The 18329-nt window shown below is 39.1% G+C and overlaps 1 protein-coding gene across 2 annotated transcripts in view; it reads left to right on the forward strand.

Annotated features, from left to right (window-relative positions):
- ncoa1 (nuclear receptor coactivator 1) overlaps positions 1-18329 on the forward strand; it is a 68607-nt gene that overhangs the window by 33184 nt on the left and 17094 nt on the right. For both annotated transcript variants that reach the window (XM_074685758.1, XM_074685759.1), the window contains exons 3-10: positions 9512-9617; positions 12004-12170; positions 12584-12690; positions 12839-13016; positions 15904-16083; positions 16207-16299; positions 16695-16835; positions 17204-17351. In XM_074685758.1, the coding sequence (XP_074541859.1) occupies positions 9529-9617; positions 12004-12170; positions 12584-12690; positions 12839-13016; positions 15904-16083; positions 16207-16299; positions 16695-16835; positions 17204-17351 (1103 nt within the window). In that variant the 5' untranslated portion in view covers positions 9512-9528. The remainder of the gene's footprint in view (positions 1-9511; positions 9618-12003; positions 12171-12583; positions 12691-12838; positions 13017-15903; positions 16084-16206; positions 16300-16694; positions 16836-17203; positions 17352-18329) is intronic.

The raw sequence follows: 18329 nt of genomic DNA on the forward strand, positions 1-18329 counted from the left end.
GATAATACTGCAATATATCGCAAAATTTTGACCTGTTATAAGATATCAGTATTATAAAATATTATTCATATTTTAGGTGAGTCGGAAGTACAATACATTTTCCGCAACTCCACTGCGGTAGATGGTGCAGAAGAGCTACTCCGCCATATGTTGCCCAAAACTGCAATATATATAAAATTTAAAAAAGTATACAAAATATTTTATTTCTGAGCTTGATGATGCAGGTTTTGATGCCGTAAACATCAATATTTTCTCTCTTTTTTTGAGCCAGTTAGTTTAAAATCAATTTAAGTTTAATTTTTGCAGTGTAGTAGACTGATAAAATAATAACCATAGTTATACGATTCTTCATTATTTACGTTTTTTGCAATGTTTGGTTTGCTTTTTTTTTAATACCAGACCATTTAAAGAAGTTAAATGACGATAACAATGACTACATACTGTATCAGGGGCCATATTTTCCGATAAAATGCACTTCATGTGAGTCGGAGAGAAACATTTCACCTCTGCTGGAGAAAAGTGGTAATTTTTTTTCCAATACAGTTTATAAACAAAGACTGAAATGAAGAATTTGAATTAGATTTTTTTTCTTTTTAAACTAAGAATCCCGATTTTGATGTTGCCAAACAAAAATCCTGGTATATCCTGTAACAATTTTTCCCCCCACCCCTATTGGTTACATCTAGTTAGGGATGTTCCGATCACGTTTTTTGCTCCTGATCCGATTCTGATTTTTTTATTTTCAGTATCTGCCAATAGCGATTTTTCCCGAGCTGATCTTTCAGCAATCCATTAAGAAAAAATAAAAAAAAACGCCTACAAGTTGTCCTTTGAGTTTTTTTTTATTTTATTGTTTCATTTAAGCAATAATTATTATTGTTTTTTAATTAAGAACAAGAACTAAGGCCCCAAGCTTTCGATTACCCTTCCCCCAATCTCCGATCGTTAAAAAATGACGTGATCAGCCCAGATTTCGATCACGTGATCGGGACTTCCGTACCCAGTGACATTTATCAGTTTCACTGACTGACCACGTCTTTCACCCAGTAATTTTTTTTGCGACATTAGTTTAGAGTCACATTAGTTTATGTGGCAAACTTGATGCACTCTTTGTTTTCAAGTTAAGTGTATGTATGAAAAGTTGCATCCAACTTTCAATATTTTAGCCACAATAAAGTAGAAAAGTTGTTTTCAGTCAAATAGTTAACTGGGCACAATATCGCAATATATCACAATATTGTGATATTATCGTATCGTGATCCAAGTGTCGTAGTTGACATGATACACCAATCTCTAGTTCAGACTTCTGTGATGACAAATAGCTGTTTTAAAACTTATGCTTGAGTTTTGAAAGCACAGCACAGCCGTCCCAGAATTCAGTTGGAGGTGCAGCTCATACAGCTGCTTGTCTGTAGGACGTCATTGCACGACCCTTAAGCAGCGGTCTGTATGCTGATGTTGCTTCCAGAGCAATCTTTGTGCTGTGTTTCAGATAATGGATACTTTGACAATTAAACTTCACCGTGGCAGCTTTTGCAATCACCACAGAAGATGCAGTAAGGCAGAAATTTCATTAGCTGAGATTGTAAAGTGTGTTAGGTCATACATCCTTTTCCTCAAGCCTTCTGCAGTCCATCCTCAAAGTTGTCAATAAAGACTCCACCACAGTGTTTTGGGCTTTGTGCACTTGTTAGCAGAAAGTGTAGCTGTGATGATCCACATCCTTCACTCCCCACTCTCTTTCTTGTGGTCTCTTCCTCACTCCCTCCTCTGCGAGAATTACATTACCACCGTTGAATGTGCATGTGTGTGAAGAGTATATCTGGTGGAGTGAGACACAGAAAAGAGGAGGAACCTTTAAGAGAAGGGAGAGAAGACTGAGACGTCAGGCGAGTTGTAATGGAGAGCGTGTGGAGGCATCGGGCTGTGTTTCTGAGCAACCTGGCTCTGCTGCTGCTGCTTTTTCTCCTTCCTCTCTGATGACTGAAGGCTCGGTCCTCCAGCGCACGTCACAAAGAGAGGTGGAGGGAGGTCAGAAGGTGCAGGAGGCTGACCTGGCCTACAGGTGTGTGGTTTAAACAAGCTGTTGCTATTGTCTTGCCAGTTTCTTTGTTTACTGCACGGCTGGTGTGTGAGAGTGTGAATGAGGCTGTGATCACCCTGCAGCTTTAGCATTTATTTTAATGGTTGTTTCAGTCACATGGCCATCATAACAGTGAGAGCATTGATCTGTCTTTTTATTACTGCTCATGGTTCCATATATATCTTTAAATTATGTTGCTTGGAGCATCAACTCGGGTTGTTTTCAAGAAGGAGCCATACGACAAGCTCTGTTTACATCTTAATTTACTGTGTTTACATATTATGTTTCCATCTTCATTCTTAAAGGAGCCATCCATATTTTATCCCTGTTTATGCTTTGATTATTGATAAAGTGAAAAATGAAGGTAAGACATTTAAAGTGCCACAGCTCATATTGCAACTCCATCACATTGTTGGTCAAACCAGAAGGATTGGACTTGCAGAGTTTGAATACAGCTTGCTGAGAAGTTTTTCATGCGTGTGAAGTTTCAGTATATATGTATATATAAAAAAATCAAAACATTTAAAAAGTCCAGACGTAATTGCCCATATAATGGCTTTTAGTGAGAGCAAAGTGTTTCAAATAGGAAAATAGCTTCGAAATTCATGCCGTCAAATCAGCAATAATGCCTTTGGAGCAAAAATGCCACTTTGCATGCAAAATTTTATAACAATCCATACCCAAACATCCAAAATAAAAGTTAGACTGAAAGTTCACTTTGTAAAATATGAAAATGTACAGACTAATTAAATATTATAATTAGCATTTATTTGAGAAAAACTGAATTGTTCTTGTGATTATTTAATCAAATCCAATCAAAGCCAACTTTATTTACTGAGCACACTCAAAAAGAGAGTTGACCAAAGTGTTTCACAATAGTGACAAAGGAAGAGAAAGGGAAACAAAAATAACAACCAGTCGAACAAAGCAAGAAAATCAGCAATATAATTTATCTTAGAAAGTTTTTCTTCCGTTTCTTTAACCACCCCCTTGCTGTTATAGGAAATAACCACTGGACAGTGTTTATCAGTATCTGAAATCTGATTAAAATTACTTGCAATTGAATAACATTTTTTTTTCAGAATAACATGCTTATACTTAAATTTCTTAAGAAAGCAAAATGCCAGAAACAGGTGTGTTGCTGTAGATTCAGAACTGGAGAAAGGAACAGATGCTAGCAGCACCAGAGTTCTAGGAAGGCAACTTAGAGAGAAAAATGTTAATTATATGATATGAAATGCATTTGCAGTCAGCAGTGACCATCAAAGCATATTTTTGCTTGAAATGTCCATCCCTAGTTATTGTATTGTCTTATAATAATTTTTAGAAAATAACACAATGGTTAAGTTTGTTTACTACAACATTTTTCTTTACAGCTCATGTCGTAAAAAAAAAAAATGAATGTCATCTTGCTTGGCTTGAAGTAAGGTTGCCACAAAAATTGCTCCCCCTGGTGGCTGGCTGCAGTATAGGTCAAAAAATCCATCTCCCCAGTCAATCCAGATGGGCTGTGGTCAAACTTTAAAAAAAAAATACACTTCGTAGAAATGTTTTGCACGTCCAATTGTTGTGGTGATTTGAACATATATACGGCTGCCTTGTTTTCAAGTCCTCTTTATCTGAATAGTTTTGTTTTCATTAGTGATAAGAGATTAAAAACAAGGCTTTACGTCAAGTTTAACGGTGACTGTCATCTGCCGTTCCTATGTTTTTTTATTAGGGATTGTAAAATATGTTCGGAGGGAAAGCCAAGAAGACATTAGACTCTCAAAAGAAAATAAAAAAAATATTTTTGACACCTGGCTCTACTCAGATTCTCTCATAGCCTCTTTTGCACAGATTCTGACTGCACAACGGCTGCAGTGGTGGCACCTGTGAGGGGGGTATTTTGGCTTCAAAAACTGTACAATGGTAAATGGCGGAGCCACGCTGTCAGCTCTATATACAGTCTATGGTCTGGACCAGGTTACGGACATGTGAAACAATGATATAATGAATGGCTGAGGTTGGGAATAACAGCAGCCTTTCACACCTTTTCATTCGATCAATCAGATCTGAAAGTAAAGTTTAAAAAAAGAAGAAAAAAAACTGTAATTCCCTGGGTGTCCACTTGAGGCATGCTCCCAAAATCCTTGAATCTCTACTTTTCAAAATCAGACTTAAATATTTAGAAGAAAGCGTTGACATTTTTTATTTCTTTGTTTTGGCCTTTGATAACATAGAAAAGACATGAACCTCCACACTGATTGACCCTCAAAGTCAACTCATGTTTAGCATGTGCAGTGAAAGAGCGCATCGGATTAAGAAGGAACCTGCTGACCAGAGCTCACAATGTCTCTCTGTTCTGCTGCTTCTGACTGAGGTTCATGGAGTTCTCCGCTCACGTATGTTCCCTCTCGTGTATCTTTCCTGTTATAGGATGAAATTGTTGTGATGTGGAAGCCAAGCAGGAACTGCCGCCGAGTGTAATGATGTTGCTTTTACCATAAACACTTTGCAGGTGAAAGTTACCGTTGGAAGGCAAACAGGAAAGCCCAGAAATATCAGGATGACCGCTGATGGTGGAAAATGGATTAAGGAGCATGTTTGTGATTGAATGAAAACACGGGTAGAGCAGGGTGGTTGTATTGAGTTCATAAAAAGTCATCAATGTCAAGGTCAGCATGGAGTTTGTTTCCTCGTATGAACAAAATGACAGGCACTTCTTACCACCCTTTAAATTTTCAAGGCAGGGCAAAAAGAATCATAAATATTAACACAAAATACTTTTTCTATAAAAGTTTATCACAGAAATCAACAGACTGCTCTTACTCATCTTAAAAGGAGAAGAAGAGGCTGTGCTTGTTTTTTTTAAAGGTCCTCAGTAAAGAAGGCATTCAACCCCCTGCTGCCCTCTGTCCCTCTCTGAACTCATTCTCCACCTGACTTTTACTCTGGTAATCTGATCCTCAATTTGACTTTTCATAAAGAAGGTTGCACAGCCAGCACACGTGTATTCCTCTGTTTTGTTTTGCTAGCTTTTTTCCAACAATCATGGGGTCTATTTGGATCCATTTGGAATTTAAAGCTAATGACGTACTTGCTGTTACAGTCATAGAAAAGGACACCTAAATTTTACCAGCCAACTGGTAATGTAAAGTTAAACCTGAATGTGTTTATCTTGTGTTGTTTGCCTCAAACAACTGAGTCTGATCGAAACACAGGATGAAGTTCAAGCCCTTTATCGTCACTAATGAACAACATCATGGTGCCAGAGATACAGTAGAGAGATAGAGTCTTTGTCTTTTGTTTAAAACCGACTTCACATTAAATCAGAAAACAAGTAGATCATCAGGCCATTGGCTAGGATTTCTTAAGACTGAAATAAGGCTAAATGGATCAGTAATCACTGGACATGGGAAATTATGTCGTTTTGAGGTTGGGGGTAGAAGAATGACCTGAAAAGAAATAAGATGAAGATGAAGCTGAGGCTTACTTGTTTTAGTGCAATCCAAAACAGAATTCAAATTATCAGCAGTAAAATAATTTTAAAAAAAGCAGATTTGCTCTTTACTCTTCACTTAAAATTTGAAGGGATTTTAGAGCTCCAGGGAGGAGGACACAAAGCGTCCCAAACCTTTAAGATAAAACCTCCCTGCTGTGGAAATACACTAATAGACCAATCTAAAAACATTCAACAAAAAGCCTAAGACAGTTAATTTAGCTGATGGATAACCAATATGACCAATGTGTACACATTTCTGTGTTCCAAGTGGATCTACCTCCAAAGATACACTGCAAAAAATGAAATCTTATCAAGTGTTTTTGTCTTATTTTCTGTGCAAAATGTCTTTTTTGACTTATTATGAGTCACATTCACCTGACTATTCCAGAAAAATGTCTTGTTTCAAGTTATTTAAAGACAAAATGAGGTCTGAATTGCTTGTAACAAGTAAAAGAAATCTGAACCAAGAGAAAAGTTTCTCGTATTAAGACATTATTCTGGTTTGAAGCAAATTTTTCTTGTTCATTTGCAGATTTTTTTTTTACTTGTTACAATTCAGACCTCATTTTGTTTTGCTAAGTTGAATGTGGCTCATAACAAGTGTAATAAGACAATTTTTACTCAAAATAAGACAAAAACACTTCATAAGATTTTGTTTTTTTTTCCTGTATAGCATTGTTCTCCTTGTTAAGTTTTTATAAGGTTTTTATAAGTAACCCCCATTATTGCTTATATTTTTACAATTGATTAAATTTTAAATTGTTTCTAATGAGTTATTTTTTATTTTATCCACACTGGTGCAAATATTGATGCTGCATATGGATACCAATCAGGGAGGGGTACCAAAGTAGGTGCTTTTATAGGTACCGACCGAATTCTGTCGAAAGTGCCAGTTACCAATTCACATAAAATCATAAGGTACCATGTTTGGGTACCTAAATGCATCCTCGTGACTGTGAGGGAGTGGAAAAGTAGCCAGTTTTCCATGCTGGACATGAACACAGCATTACTAGGTTATTTAATGAAGAATAAATATTTGTAGTTAAAAAAATATATATGTATATACAAAAATATATGTATATACAAATTGATATTTTTTTATCACATAAACACAAAAAAGTACCAGAACTTGGTACAGATAAGTACCGGTACCGATTGCCAGGTACCAGGCATAGGTACCGTATCATTACAAATGTGAAAGGTACCCATCCCCAATACCAATACCAATACCAATGGATACTCTTTTCAGTACTCACAATTTTTTTTTTTTTTTTTTAAATAGATCCCTGGGATGTAAGATCTTTAAAGATATGTAGTCATATATTACAGACTTTACAGGCAAAGCCCCTCATTAAAATCTTTTAAAACTTGATTTGAGTTTATCTTCTATAGAAATATGTCAAGAAATCCTCTCAAACAGTTGACATAACCTCAGAAACTCTTACTGTAGCACTGGGGCTCCAAAGGTTTTCCTTGCATTTATATTTCAACCATCAAAAGCAGAAGTTTATAACACGCTCAGTGATGCATCACACAGTCCAGGGAGAGGAAGAGTGAGAGCCTGAGTGTGCGTATGGACAGATATGTAGATGGAAAATGAAAAATGAATCACGATGCCAGTATTTATTAATGAACACTCTCTATGGATTAAATGATCAGTGATTGGTTGAACACGTGGTTAACTCAGCCCTCCCTCTTTCTTTTAACATTCCCACTCTGTCAAGCGACCCTTTGAAGAAAACAATACATCACCACATAAAGAAAAATGTGACACCGTGCTGTAAAGATTTTTCTGCCTCCCTCTAATTAGTATTTTCTGAAACTATTAATTTCCATCTGGGAAACCTGCAAGAGAGGAAACATTCTTTTATTGAATGTGAGCCTCAGTGTTTAATGATGTTTTTATTTAAGACTCAACCTGATGTAACAGTTTGCACACACACACACACACACACACACACACACACACACACACACACACACACGTACAAACGGGGAGTCCAGGGGCTGTTTCTTAGAAGTAACCATGTGTGATGCTAATCTTAAGCCTCTTCTGATAATCAGGTTCTCTCAGGTCATGGTTTGACTTAAACATACTTACATATTTAGCTGTAATTTAAGGATATACTGAAGCCAAGAACCTGTCACTATCTGGGCTAATTTGTATTTGCATGGAGTGCTAATGTGCAGCGGCCGTGCTCTCATTTCTCACTGCGGCGGATGGGTCTTTTTTAAGTGCTGCCTGTCAGCAACACAAGGAGGGCCGAGGAGGCGAGGGGTGAACTGAGGTGAAATGTAAACAAGGCTAGTCAGGAAGGATTAGCGTCCTGTGAGCAGCCTGGCCCCGCAGCGGCACCCGACACTGTGACAATGGCGGCTTGTTTCCTGCAGTCTGCCCATGGATTTATGTATTATCTGTAGGTCTGTAATTTGTGTTTATGTCCATGATTTACAGATTATTGTAAAGACAGAGCAGCCTGAATGATTGGCTCCATCTTTTACGAGCTGTATTGCCTCTCAGTCCCTCCTTGTGCACATAGAAAATTAGAGGCTTTTTAACTCTTTTGTCAACAAGCTACTCAATAATAAAAAACAAACCTCGAGTCAAAGTCTTTGTGGGTCGTACCTGCCTCCATAGATTAGCTTTAAATTGAATTTCCTTTACCATTAGGAGGGTTTCATCTTTAATATTTAGCTCAATGAATCATGCAGGAACCCTGCTTGGCATCCTCTAAACATGATGTGCCCTCATCAAACATTGCTGCGCTTCCTGTTGCCATGGTAATGCTCCTGATGCAGCAAGAGAGAGAGAGAGGCGCAGAGTGTGGTCTTTGCAGATTAGTGAACAAGCATGAGTCTATTGATGGAGACTGAGAAAGAAGGTTGGAAACAAACAAAACCAAACGTCGGGAAGGCTTTTCCATACAACTCAATCAATAACTTGAACAAGAGTGAAAAAAACTGCCACAGGGTCTGATCTGCAACACCACCGACAGACTATAAGAGTTTTTTCTGATATGTTGCACAAATGATTCATTCAGACAGTTGAAAATCATTTAAAGAGTAAATGCAACAGTCAGATGGTAGAGGTGCTTGTCCCTGAAGGTTTGTTCAGAATCAGAAAGACTAAACCTGGGTCAGCTGTTATACCCAATAAATTAAAAGTATTGCATTTTAATATAAAGTAGGGATACAAGAAGTCTAGGGATGGGTACCTTTCACATTTGAAACGATTTGGTACTGATACCAATGCCCAGTACCTGGCAATCTGTATCGGCACTCAACGGAACTAATTTTTGGTACTTAGATGTGTGTTTGCACGGTTCAGGGATGGGTACCGAATTAGGTTCTTTTATAAGTACCAACCGGATTCTGTCAAAAGTACCAGGGAACAATTCATGTAAATCAAAAGGTACCATGTTTAGGTACCTAAATGCATCCTTGTGACTCATTTTTGATGAGCGCAACTCACACCCGGCAAATTCCCAGCCCTCACAGATGAGGATTCATTTCAAATAGTAGTAAACAGACTTTACAAAAGTATAAGATTTATAGCCAAGAAGCATTGTTATAAAAAACAAATAATCTACCAAACACAAACTTCCTTACTTTCTGTGCTTAGTGTCAGAAAGCCACCTGAGCTCTTGCAGCATGCTCGAGTTCAACAAGTCAACTAACCCCTAGGATTGTCTCATACAATGAAATACACTTCTGTTAACTGTAGGTCAATAAAAGTTGTTGTGTAAGTGGTGACTGTGACCAAGTACCTGTTATTACGTGTCATAAACAACAATAATTCCTGAGTATCTCTTGAACTTGTGAGCAGTGACACCTCAAGCATCCACACCGTCGAGTGTCATAATGAACAAGAGCTGTGGGAATTCATTGTAGCACCATTATGGTCAAGGACTGTTATTGATTTCACCTTGTGTCTTCCTCTGCAGGTCAGTCGAAGCTGAAAATGAGTGCAGTAGGGGAAAACCCTCTGGACCCTGCGGCGCCAGAGTCACGCAAGAGGAAGGGCTCACCATGCGACACATCGGGGCAGAGGTAAAGACCCGACTGTGATGGACATCACTGTACTGTGAGAGTTTAGTATGTGTCCTGTGTGTGTGTGTGAGTCTGTGGGACCTGACAGCTGATGTAAGCTGATGTAAGAGCGGCTAACATTTCTACAGGAACTACACGCAGCCACTGACCTGCACATTCACACAGCACCGTCTTCCTCCTCCTCCTCCTCCTAACCCCTCCCTCCCTCCCTCCCTGCCTGCCTGCCTCGGTCACCACGCCTGTGTGTTCTGGCTGGCCAATGCACTGACCTACTTTTGCTGTTGTCGTCTCACACACACACACACTCACACACATGCTCACATATACACACATTCCTCTTTTTTTATGTTTGCCACATACCTTGCTGTAACTCGTCAGTTTGAAAGTATAGGATTGAAACTGGAGAATAAGGTTGAACGGGGAAGTCGAGCGAAAGAGACAGGCGTTCAAAGTCGAGTATTTTGTCTCAGTTGTATATATATAGAAACTTTTTATGTTTACATAACACTGAGATACATTACAGGCAGCTGAGAGGGAAGAAAACTCCTCACTTATGCAGTGAATTCAGGTCATACCTACTGTATGTCCCTGAACACACTCAGTAATAATAACACAAGTCAGAGGTTTCTTAAAGATGTCAGATCAGTATTTTTGAGGCTGTCGTAAAATGCATCTCTTTCAAAATTCTTTAAGATATTTTTTAGTTTAATGCACTTTATTTCTCTCATTAAAAATTCAGCAAACCATATGATTTATGCTTTTTTTGGAGGGTTTGGTGCAGAGATTATCCTAAATTTTAAAACAACATTTTTGTTATTTATTCACCTACGTTGAGCTCATTAGGTTGAACTTATTAGTCATAAGCTAGGGTCTGCAACCTGCAGCTCTTTGACTCCTTTGCAGTGGCTCCTTGTAGCTTTAAAAATATATTTTTGGAATAAAGATTTTATAATTTTTATAAAAGAGGATATTGATGGTTTATGACACTGACGCTAGATAAAAAAAATGCATTAACTGTTCTTTTGAAGTAAATATGCATCACCTCTTGCAATAAAGCCTCAACTTCACCCCCTCTCCATCTATATCAACAGCCCAACAACTTTCCCTGCACCTGTAGCTGAACTCAAGATTTGACATCCTTTTTTTTTAATTTAGAAATGAAATCCACAGTTTTTGCAAATTTTGCAAATTTTTGCAAATTTCAGTTTTTTTTTTTAAGTTTTGCAAATTTCAGTTTTTTTTTTTTTTTTTTTTAAATTTTCCAAATTTCAGTTTTTTTTTAATTTTACAAATTTCAGGGTTTTTTTTAAATTCTGAAAATTGTGGCTGAACTCAGACTTGACATTCTTTTTTTAAATTTAGAAAAAAAATCTACATTTTTGTAAAATTTTGCACATTTTTTTAATTCTTGCAAATTTCAGGTTTTTTTATTTTTGCAAATTTTATTTTTTTTAAATTTTTTGCAAATTTCAATTTTTTTGAATTTTTGCAAATTTCAGTTTTTTTGAAATTCCGAAAAATTTTTGCAACTTTGAAAATTTAAAAATTCCTTTTTTTCCTTTCAAAATATTTTTTTTTTTCGCAAATTTTGGGATTTTTTTTTTTTAAGCTTTGAAATTTCATAAATTTTGCAAATTAATGAAATTAATTACATTACAATTTTTTATGTTTGAAATATTTGCAAATTTATTAAAAACATAAAAACAGCTAATACATCACTTGTACAATTATACAATCGTAGAAAACGTCTTGTTTAGATATTTAATCACTACATTTTTACAGTGTTGTGAAGATTAAGTAGATTATGTGGCTCCTGAATGGCTTTGATCCAGGTGAGCTGAAGTAAAATGGCTTTTATGAAATTAAAGCTTGAGGGAAGTTGGGCTGTTTTTGATGTCAGCTTACATGGTTGCTGTTTAATTTCGATGAACTATGCTATCTTGTCCACGATCTTAACAACCTATAGACCCCTTTTTCTCATGCTGTTCTAAAAGTTTCCTGAGATTTTCAGGCAACCCAGGAGTCCTCCTTCAATCTTTGATGTTTTTATTCCTCCTATAAGGTGTCACTCTCTCTTTCACACCAGTCATGTCACATAAACACCTTTATGCTTTCCTGCTTGCACAGTGAATTTCTTTCACACTCACTCCGACTTCATGCAGAAATTTTACTCAGAGGCTGGTAAGAATAAAATCTGGGCAAATCAGCTGTTCGCTCTGTAAATATCAGGATGTTTTGGGTTTTTTGAGACTATAAATTAACCTTCTGATTTAGACAGACATTAGACATTTGGAAAAATAAGTTAATAGTAGGGGGATGATACGCCAGTGACAGGTTTGATACTGACGTCAGTCTTGAAATGTGTTTTCTGTTGTTGTCCTTACAGTCTGGAGAAGCGGAGACGGGAGCTGGAGTGTCGCTACATCGAGGAGCTGGCTGAGCTGCTGTCATCCAACATGGGCGACATTGCCAGCCTCAGTGTCAAACCTGACAAGTGCCACATCCTCAAGAGCACCGTGGACCAAATCCAGCAGATGAAACGGCGTGAGCAGGGTGAGGAGAGACACATAACCACAGGCACAGAAACATAGATACACATACATAATGGAATAATCTGTCAGAGAAATGTGTCAGATGCAACAAAATAAAACAAAATGTGCGAATGGTGGTATGCTACATTTTGAGGGGGATTTGTTAATATATACAAAATGTAAGTTTTAGAGCATATAAAGTATAAAATGGTGTTCTGCTCCTTTAATAAAGCCACATTTGAACTCTAAAATCTTCTATCCAAGGAGAGGATTTTGTCAATGACACAAAGCTCAAGGTTTTTTAAGATTTATGATCACTCAGAAGTTAATGTATGAGAATGAAATGTATACTGGGGGGATTAACTCTTTTATTTTGAAGGGCATTTCAACCCCGTTAGTTTTAGACTTCTGATTTGTCCTTGTCTCCTCCGACAGAGAAAGCAGCCCTTCTGTCTCCAGATGACGAGGTGCAGAAGAGCGACATCTCGTCCAGCAGCCAGGGGCTGGTGGAGAAAGAGGCACTGGGGCCCATGCTGCTAGAGGTGAACAATACATTCACAATTACAAACACGCCATCATGAACACGCAACATTTCCTCCCCAGCACCACTGCTGGAATGTTAACTCCCATCTTAATGCACGCAAACTGAATTTCTTTCCCCCTCCTCCTGTTCTGTCTGTGCTCCTTCAGGCCCTCGATGGGTTTTTCTTCGTCGTCAACCGGGAGGGCCGCATCGTTTTTGTTTCTGAGAACGTGACGAGTTACCTTGGATACGGCCAGGAGGAGCTGATGACCTCAAGTGTGTACAGCATCCTTCATGTGGGAGACCACAATGAATTTGTTCGGAATCTGCTGCCCAAAAGCCTGGGTGAGTGGGCTGAGACTGAATATACCCACGACTGTTTTTTTAATTACCTACAGATATTTGATCATGAAGTGTTCAGTGCCTCTAAACTTGACAAATTTAAAACATGTGAAACTTTTAATGAGACCAAAGTAAGCTTTAAGAAGAACTCATAAACTTTTGAACAACACGATTCAAGGAACTCTTATTGAACCTACAGCCTTTGTCAGGAGAGAGCCGTCAGAGTAGGGAGGCGGCACATGCGTGGGTGAATTTTGAAATTTTGAAGAGTGAGGGAAGAGTCAAACAATGGCCTTCTTCGCTCTGCATTTTTCACCTTTTATTTTAATTCTTAAGCTATAACCTTGAGGAGAAAGAGAGAATAATGAAAAGGAGGTTGGAGGCGTTTGCCGGGTCGTGTGAGGACGAAAGAGAAACAATAATCACCTCAGTTCTCCTTGGAAACAGAGATTTCAAAAATGCTCCGTCTTAATTTCTCCTTTTTCAGACAAACACAAAACCACTGTTGCAAGAAGGTCTTTCAGTTTATATTGGTGCTTTGTATTTTGAATGGTTTAACCCTTAATAATTAGGTACGTTAAAGGGGCTGTGAGGAGTTTGAAAGTAATCTTGAAAAAGTCTCCCTTCTAGATATATGCATGATCGTAATCCACACTTCTCAAAATGAGATTATTATCAGGGATCGGTATAGAATTAGGTACTTTTATAGGTAATGACAGAATACTGTCAAAAGTACTGGGTACCAGTTCTCGTAAAATTTAAAAGCCGCAATTCTTCCAGGCAGAGGTACGGTTCGTCTCGGTATGGCGCATATTTTGTGGTGTTTTCACTGACTTATTCCAGGACAGATCCCCAAATAACCGAGGCGAGCCGTCCCACTTTTTGGGACCCTTTCGTATGGGTGCCAGACTAAACCAATCCACTCTCTGAAGGTGGAGCTACAACACTGCAGACCATTGATGGGTCAAAAGAATCATCACTCACCATGTGACAGTGGCTGCATTTCTCCTGGCGGCACACAGACTTCTCTAAAACAAAGCTTGATTACACTTTGTATCAAAGAGCTACATGCCAATCACAGAGAGGACAAAATGCTGAATGTCTTACATCTATGCTCATTGTTTACTGTGTCGCGTTTTTCTTCTTCGTTGGATTTATTAGCGGGGTAAACTGTGTTGCGCTGCTACGGTGTCATGCTATTGTTTAACAGCTGCAGCTATTGGCACCCAGCTTACACACCCCCTACCATGAGACAGCAAAGTTTTGCTGTGGAAACGCATATGGGATCAGGCTCAACTGTACCAAACCGTGCCAAACCGTGCTGAACCAAACCAGACTGCTAGGTAAAAACGAGGCTAAAAGGTTCCATACTTACGTACCTGAATACATCCTTTTGACTGTAAGGGAGTGGAAGAGCAGGCGATTTTCCATGCTTGACATGAACACAGCATTGCAAGGTTGTATATTGAAAAATAAATGTGTTTAATTAAAAAATAAATATATATTATTAAAAAAATGATACTTTTTACCACATAAACACAAAAAAAGTACCGAAAATTGGAAGCATTGAGTACCAATACTAATCACCAGGTAGCGGGTATTTTGGTACCGTATCATTTCAAGTGTAGAAGGTACCCATCCCTAATTATCAGCACCAATATTACAAGTTACGGGTTATTTTAAATTGCTCCTTAGCTTCCAGTTTGGGTCATCCAGGACCGGATTGATTTACAGCATGTCTATGTCTCTATGACAACACCACGCCAGCTGACAGAGTTTAGTAGTGAGAAGAGATAAAACACAGAGATCTGTGTTTTATCTTCTGAAAACGATTTCTGTGATTACTTTTGTAGTGATGGTGGACACTGGAGCCTAACAGTCAGACAGAAAAAGGACAGAAGAGCAGAAGAAAGCTAAACAGGAGAGTGATAGAGCCTGAGCTAAAGGCTAACACAGGGGCTAAACTGTTTGTGCTAATGTTCATTCTAACCCACAGTCAGCAGTTATTCTGCAGTGGTCTGTTCAAATTTGAGAGTTTATAAATAAAATGAAGAGTGAGGTTACGTTAGCTCTGCTTGGTAGATGACTGGCAGGACATAGCTAACCAGGTTTTACTAACGTTACACATTACGGACATGTCTCACAGCACCAGGCTGCCGGCTGCGCTAAATATGAATAAATATAAACAGCTACTAAACTATTTACCAATTGACAATGTTTACTTGTTGTCATGTTAGCCTACAGACACGTCGGGGCTGTCGATAGCACTACATATAGCCAGCTGCTGCAATGTTTGGTTGATGTCACATTTTGAACCGTCATCTCCATTTAGTTCCAAAACAAACACACACCTCGCTAAAAGTAATTTACTACAGTGTGCAGAGACTCCGGGCTGCATCTTCTAGCAACTTGAACATCACAATTTCCTGCTCGAGAGTTGCTAACGTCTGTTACTTAAAAGAAAAGCAAATCTAAGGTAGTGCCTGACCATTTAGGGAGTTAAAAAAGCAATAAAATCAAAAAGTTTACCTTAAAACCAGCTGTTTACCTGATCAGCAAGAACAAGACTTGTGGGATCACCTCTGCTGCACCAAGTTAAAAACTGAGCAGCAGTGTTTTTATAGATGTGAGTCTATTTGCACAAGCTATGCCAAAGTATCCCATTAAGGTGTTTGTTGAATGTTTAAAAGCTGAAGTGTTTTATAGTTGCGTGGTGAAGTTTCCTCATAAACAGATCTTCTGTTTACATCCAGTGTTACTCCCACAAACACAACACGTGTTTCGTTTAGGCCCAACAAACCTGCAGAGGAAACAAAACATTCATGTTTTCTTTCAGATACTGCCCCAGCTCTGCCAAACTGAGTCTTTGTTTATTTTCTCCTCCGTCCAGTAAATGGTGGGCCGTGGCCTCAGGAACCTGGCCGGAGGAACAGCCACACGTTTAACTGTCGCATGCTGAAGAGGCCGCCGGACGAGGTAGATTCAGAGAACCCCGAGGCGCGGCAGCAGTACGAGATCATGCAGTGTTTCACTGTGTCGCAGCCACGGAGCATGCAGGAGGAGGGAGACGGTAAATGCATGCAGAGACACACACACAATGAGTGTACACAGGAGGTTTGATGAAGGATTTGAGATTCAGATTTAAGAGTGTTGAGCCACGTCTTTTGACTTCTCTTGTTGTTTCCTCTCTCAGACCTGCAAAGCTGCCTAATCTGTATCGCCTGTCGGATGCCTCGCACCCAGCCTTTCAGCACTGAGTCTTTCATCACCAAGCAGGACCCCACAGGTAACACACACACACACAGGCATGCATGCATACCACTGCTGGGTGGAGGGGTGTTACCTTAAAGTTACTTGACTTTTTTTTTTTCCTATGCAGAGGTTAGTTGGTTATGGTTCAGTCAGGGAACATCAGATTTCTTGAAAACTACATTTTAAGTTTCTGTGAAAAAAAGAAAATGAGTAGCTATATTTATTAATTTATTGTAATGAGAAATATTCTTAAATGATGCAGAAACTTTTCTGAATTTCAAAGATTTTTCCACCCAAAACTGATCCGATTTTCCCTGAAAGGGTCACACCGTGAACCCTGAATGTGTGGAGGCTTCTGCAGATGTCAAAATCTGTGTACACTGATCGTTCGCCTGTGTCTGTGTGTGCATGTGTGGTTTTCTGCTGCAGGGAAGATCATCTCCATAGAAACCAGTGCTTTGCGAGCAACAGGCCGACCTGGCTGGGAGGACCTGGTCAGGAAGTGCATCTACGCTTTCTTTCAGCCGCAGGGCAAAGAGCCCTCCCACGCCAAGAAGCTGCTGCATGAGGGTGAGTATCCTCGATTGATTGTTCATCTTTCACTCGCAAGAAAATCTATGACAGGCTCTCTGCCAGCTTCGTCATGGTTACCAGAGTTTCAGCACCACTTCAGTGTCATTACAATAGATTGAGTTGAATGCTGTGTTTTCAACGAGTTCTCATAGTTGGAGGAGATGGGTTGTGTGAGGTGAGCGACAACACTAAGTGTGGAATGAATGGAGAGTTAAACATGGCTTATTAAGGTTCCAAACACCTTTTGATTCATTGAGGTGTTAAATAAAATAAAAAGGTATGTGTATTTATCACGTATGGAAAGCAGAACTGGAATCTATCACACTTCTCATGCATATTTGTGTCCTTGTGTGTCCTCCCACCAGTGATGACCCACGGCACGGCCATCAGCCCGCTGTACCAGTTCACGTTAAGCGACGGTACCCCGCTCAGCGCTCAGACCCGCTGCAAGTTCTGCTGCCCCCCCAACCCTGACGTTCAGCCCTTCATTATGGGCATTCACACTATTGACAGGTACCGTGTGAGACTCATACACACACTAATGCACAGATTTTTTATGCACTCCATTAGTGCATTACAACCGGTTATTTTTCCCAGTATTGTAAATGTGACAAAGCTGCGACTGGCTTGGAAAGCATATTGATTAAAGATAAACTGTTGCTGCTCTTGTCCCATGTGAAACTCAACATCAGTTACTTTATAAATGAACCTAAAACAGCATCTTTCTTCAACTGAACCAAGCACAAAGTCTGATAGAAATGAGATCTCAGCTTTGCAGAATAAGGATCACACAACAAGCTGCATTATAGAGGGTATGCGTTGCAAAACAAACCTTACTTAGTAGACATGTGGATTTCCTTAATTTTGGGGGATCGGTGATCGGCCCATCCTTACATATGAAACTGATCTTATATACCTCCAGGAAAGTCTCCAGCTATCGTTGCTTTTTGCTCTGAGACCTAAAACTTAGGACACTTTATTGGTTGTTTAAGTTAAAACATAAAGATTTTATTGTTTCACAGATATCCTCCAATGATTTTCAATAAAATGAGATTGGAACATCGAAGGTATATACTGTCAGTTATAAAAAAAAAAAATCGGTATTGGCTGGTCAGGCTTTTAAAGATGAGTGATCGGCCAGAAAATTGTGATTAGTGCACCCCTACCACTTAAGCTGCGTTTCCACCAAGCAGTCCGTCCAAACAAAGAGGAGAAGGGTCGGCTTAAGTGCCCAAGTGTTCCCTGAACAGATGAGTTTTCAGACATCTCTTAAAGTAGAAAGTGACTCTGGGAATCTTATAGAGTTAGGTAATTCATTCCACCATTTAGAAACAACAGAGGAGAAGAGTCTGGCTAGAGATTTGGAGCCGCGCTGGGCTGGGAGCACCAGGCGTCTTTCACAAGCAGAGTGTAGTGGGGGAGAAGGAGTGTAGACCTGGATGAGGGATCCCAGGTAGGCAGGAGCCGTTCCTGTCAATGTTTTGTAAGCCA

Source organism: Halichoeres trimaculatus, unplaced genomic scaffold, assembly GCF_033239565.1.
Source record: "Halichoeres trimaculatus isolate MK-OKI-2021-1 unplaced genomic scaffold, fHalTri1.1 fHalTri1_scaffold_13, whole genome shotgun sequence".
NCBI lineage: Eukaryota > Metazoa > Chordata > Actinopteri > Labriformes > Labridae > Halichoeres > Halichoeres trimaculatus.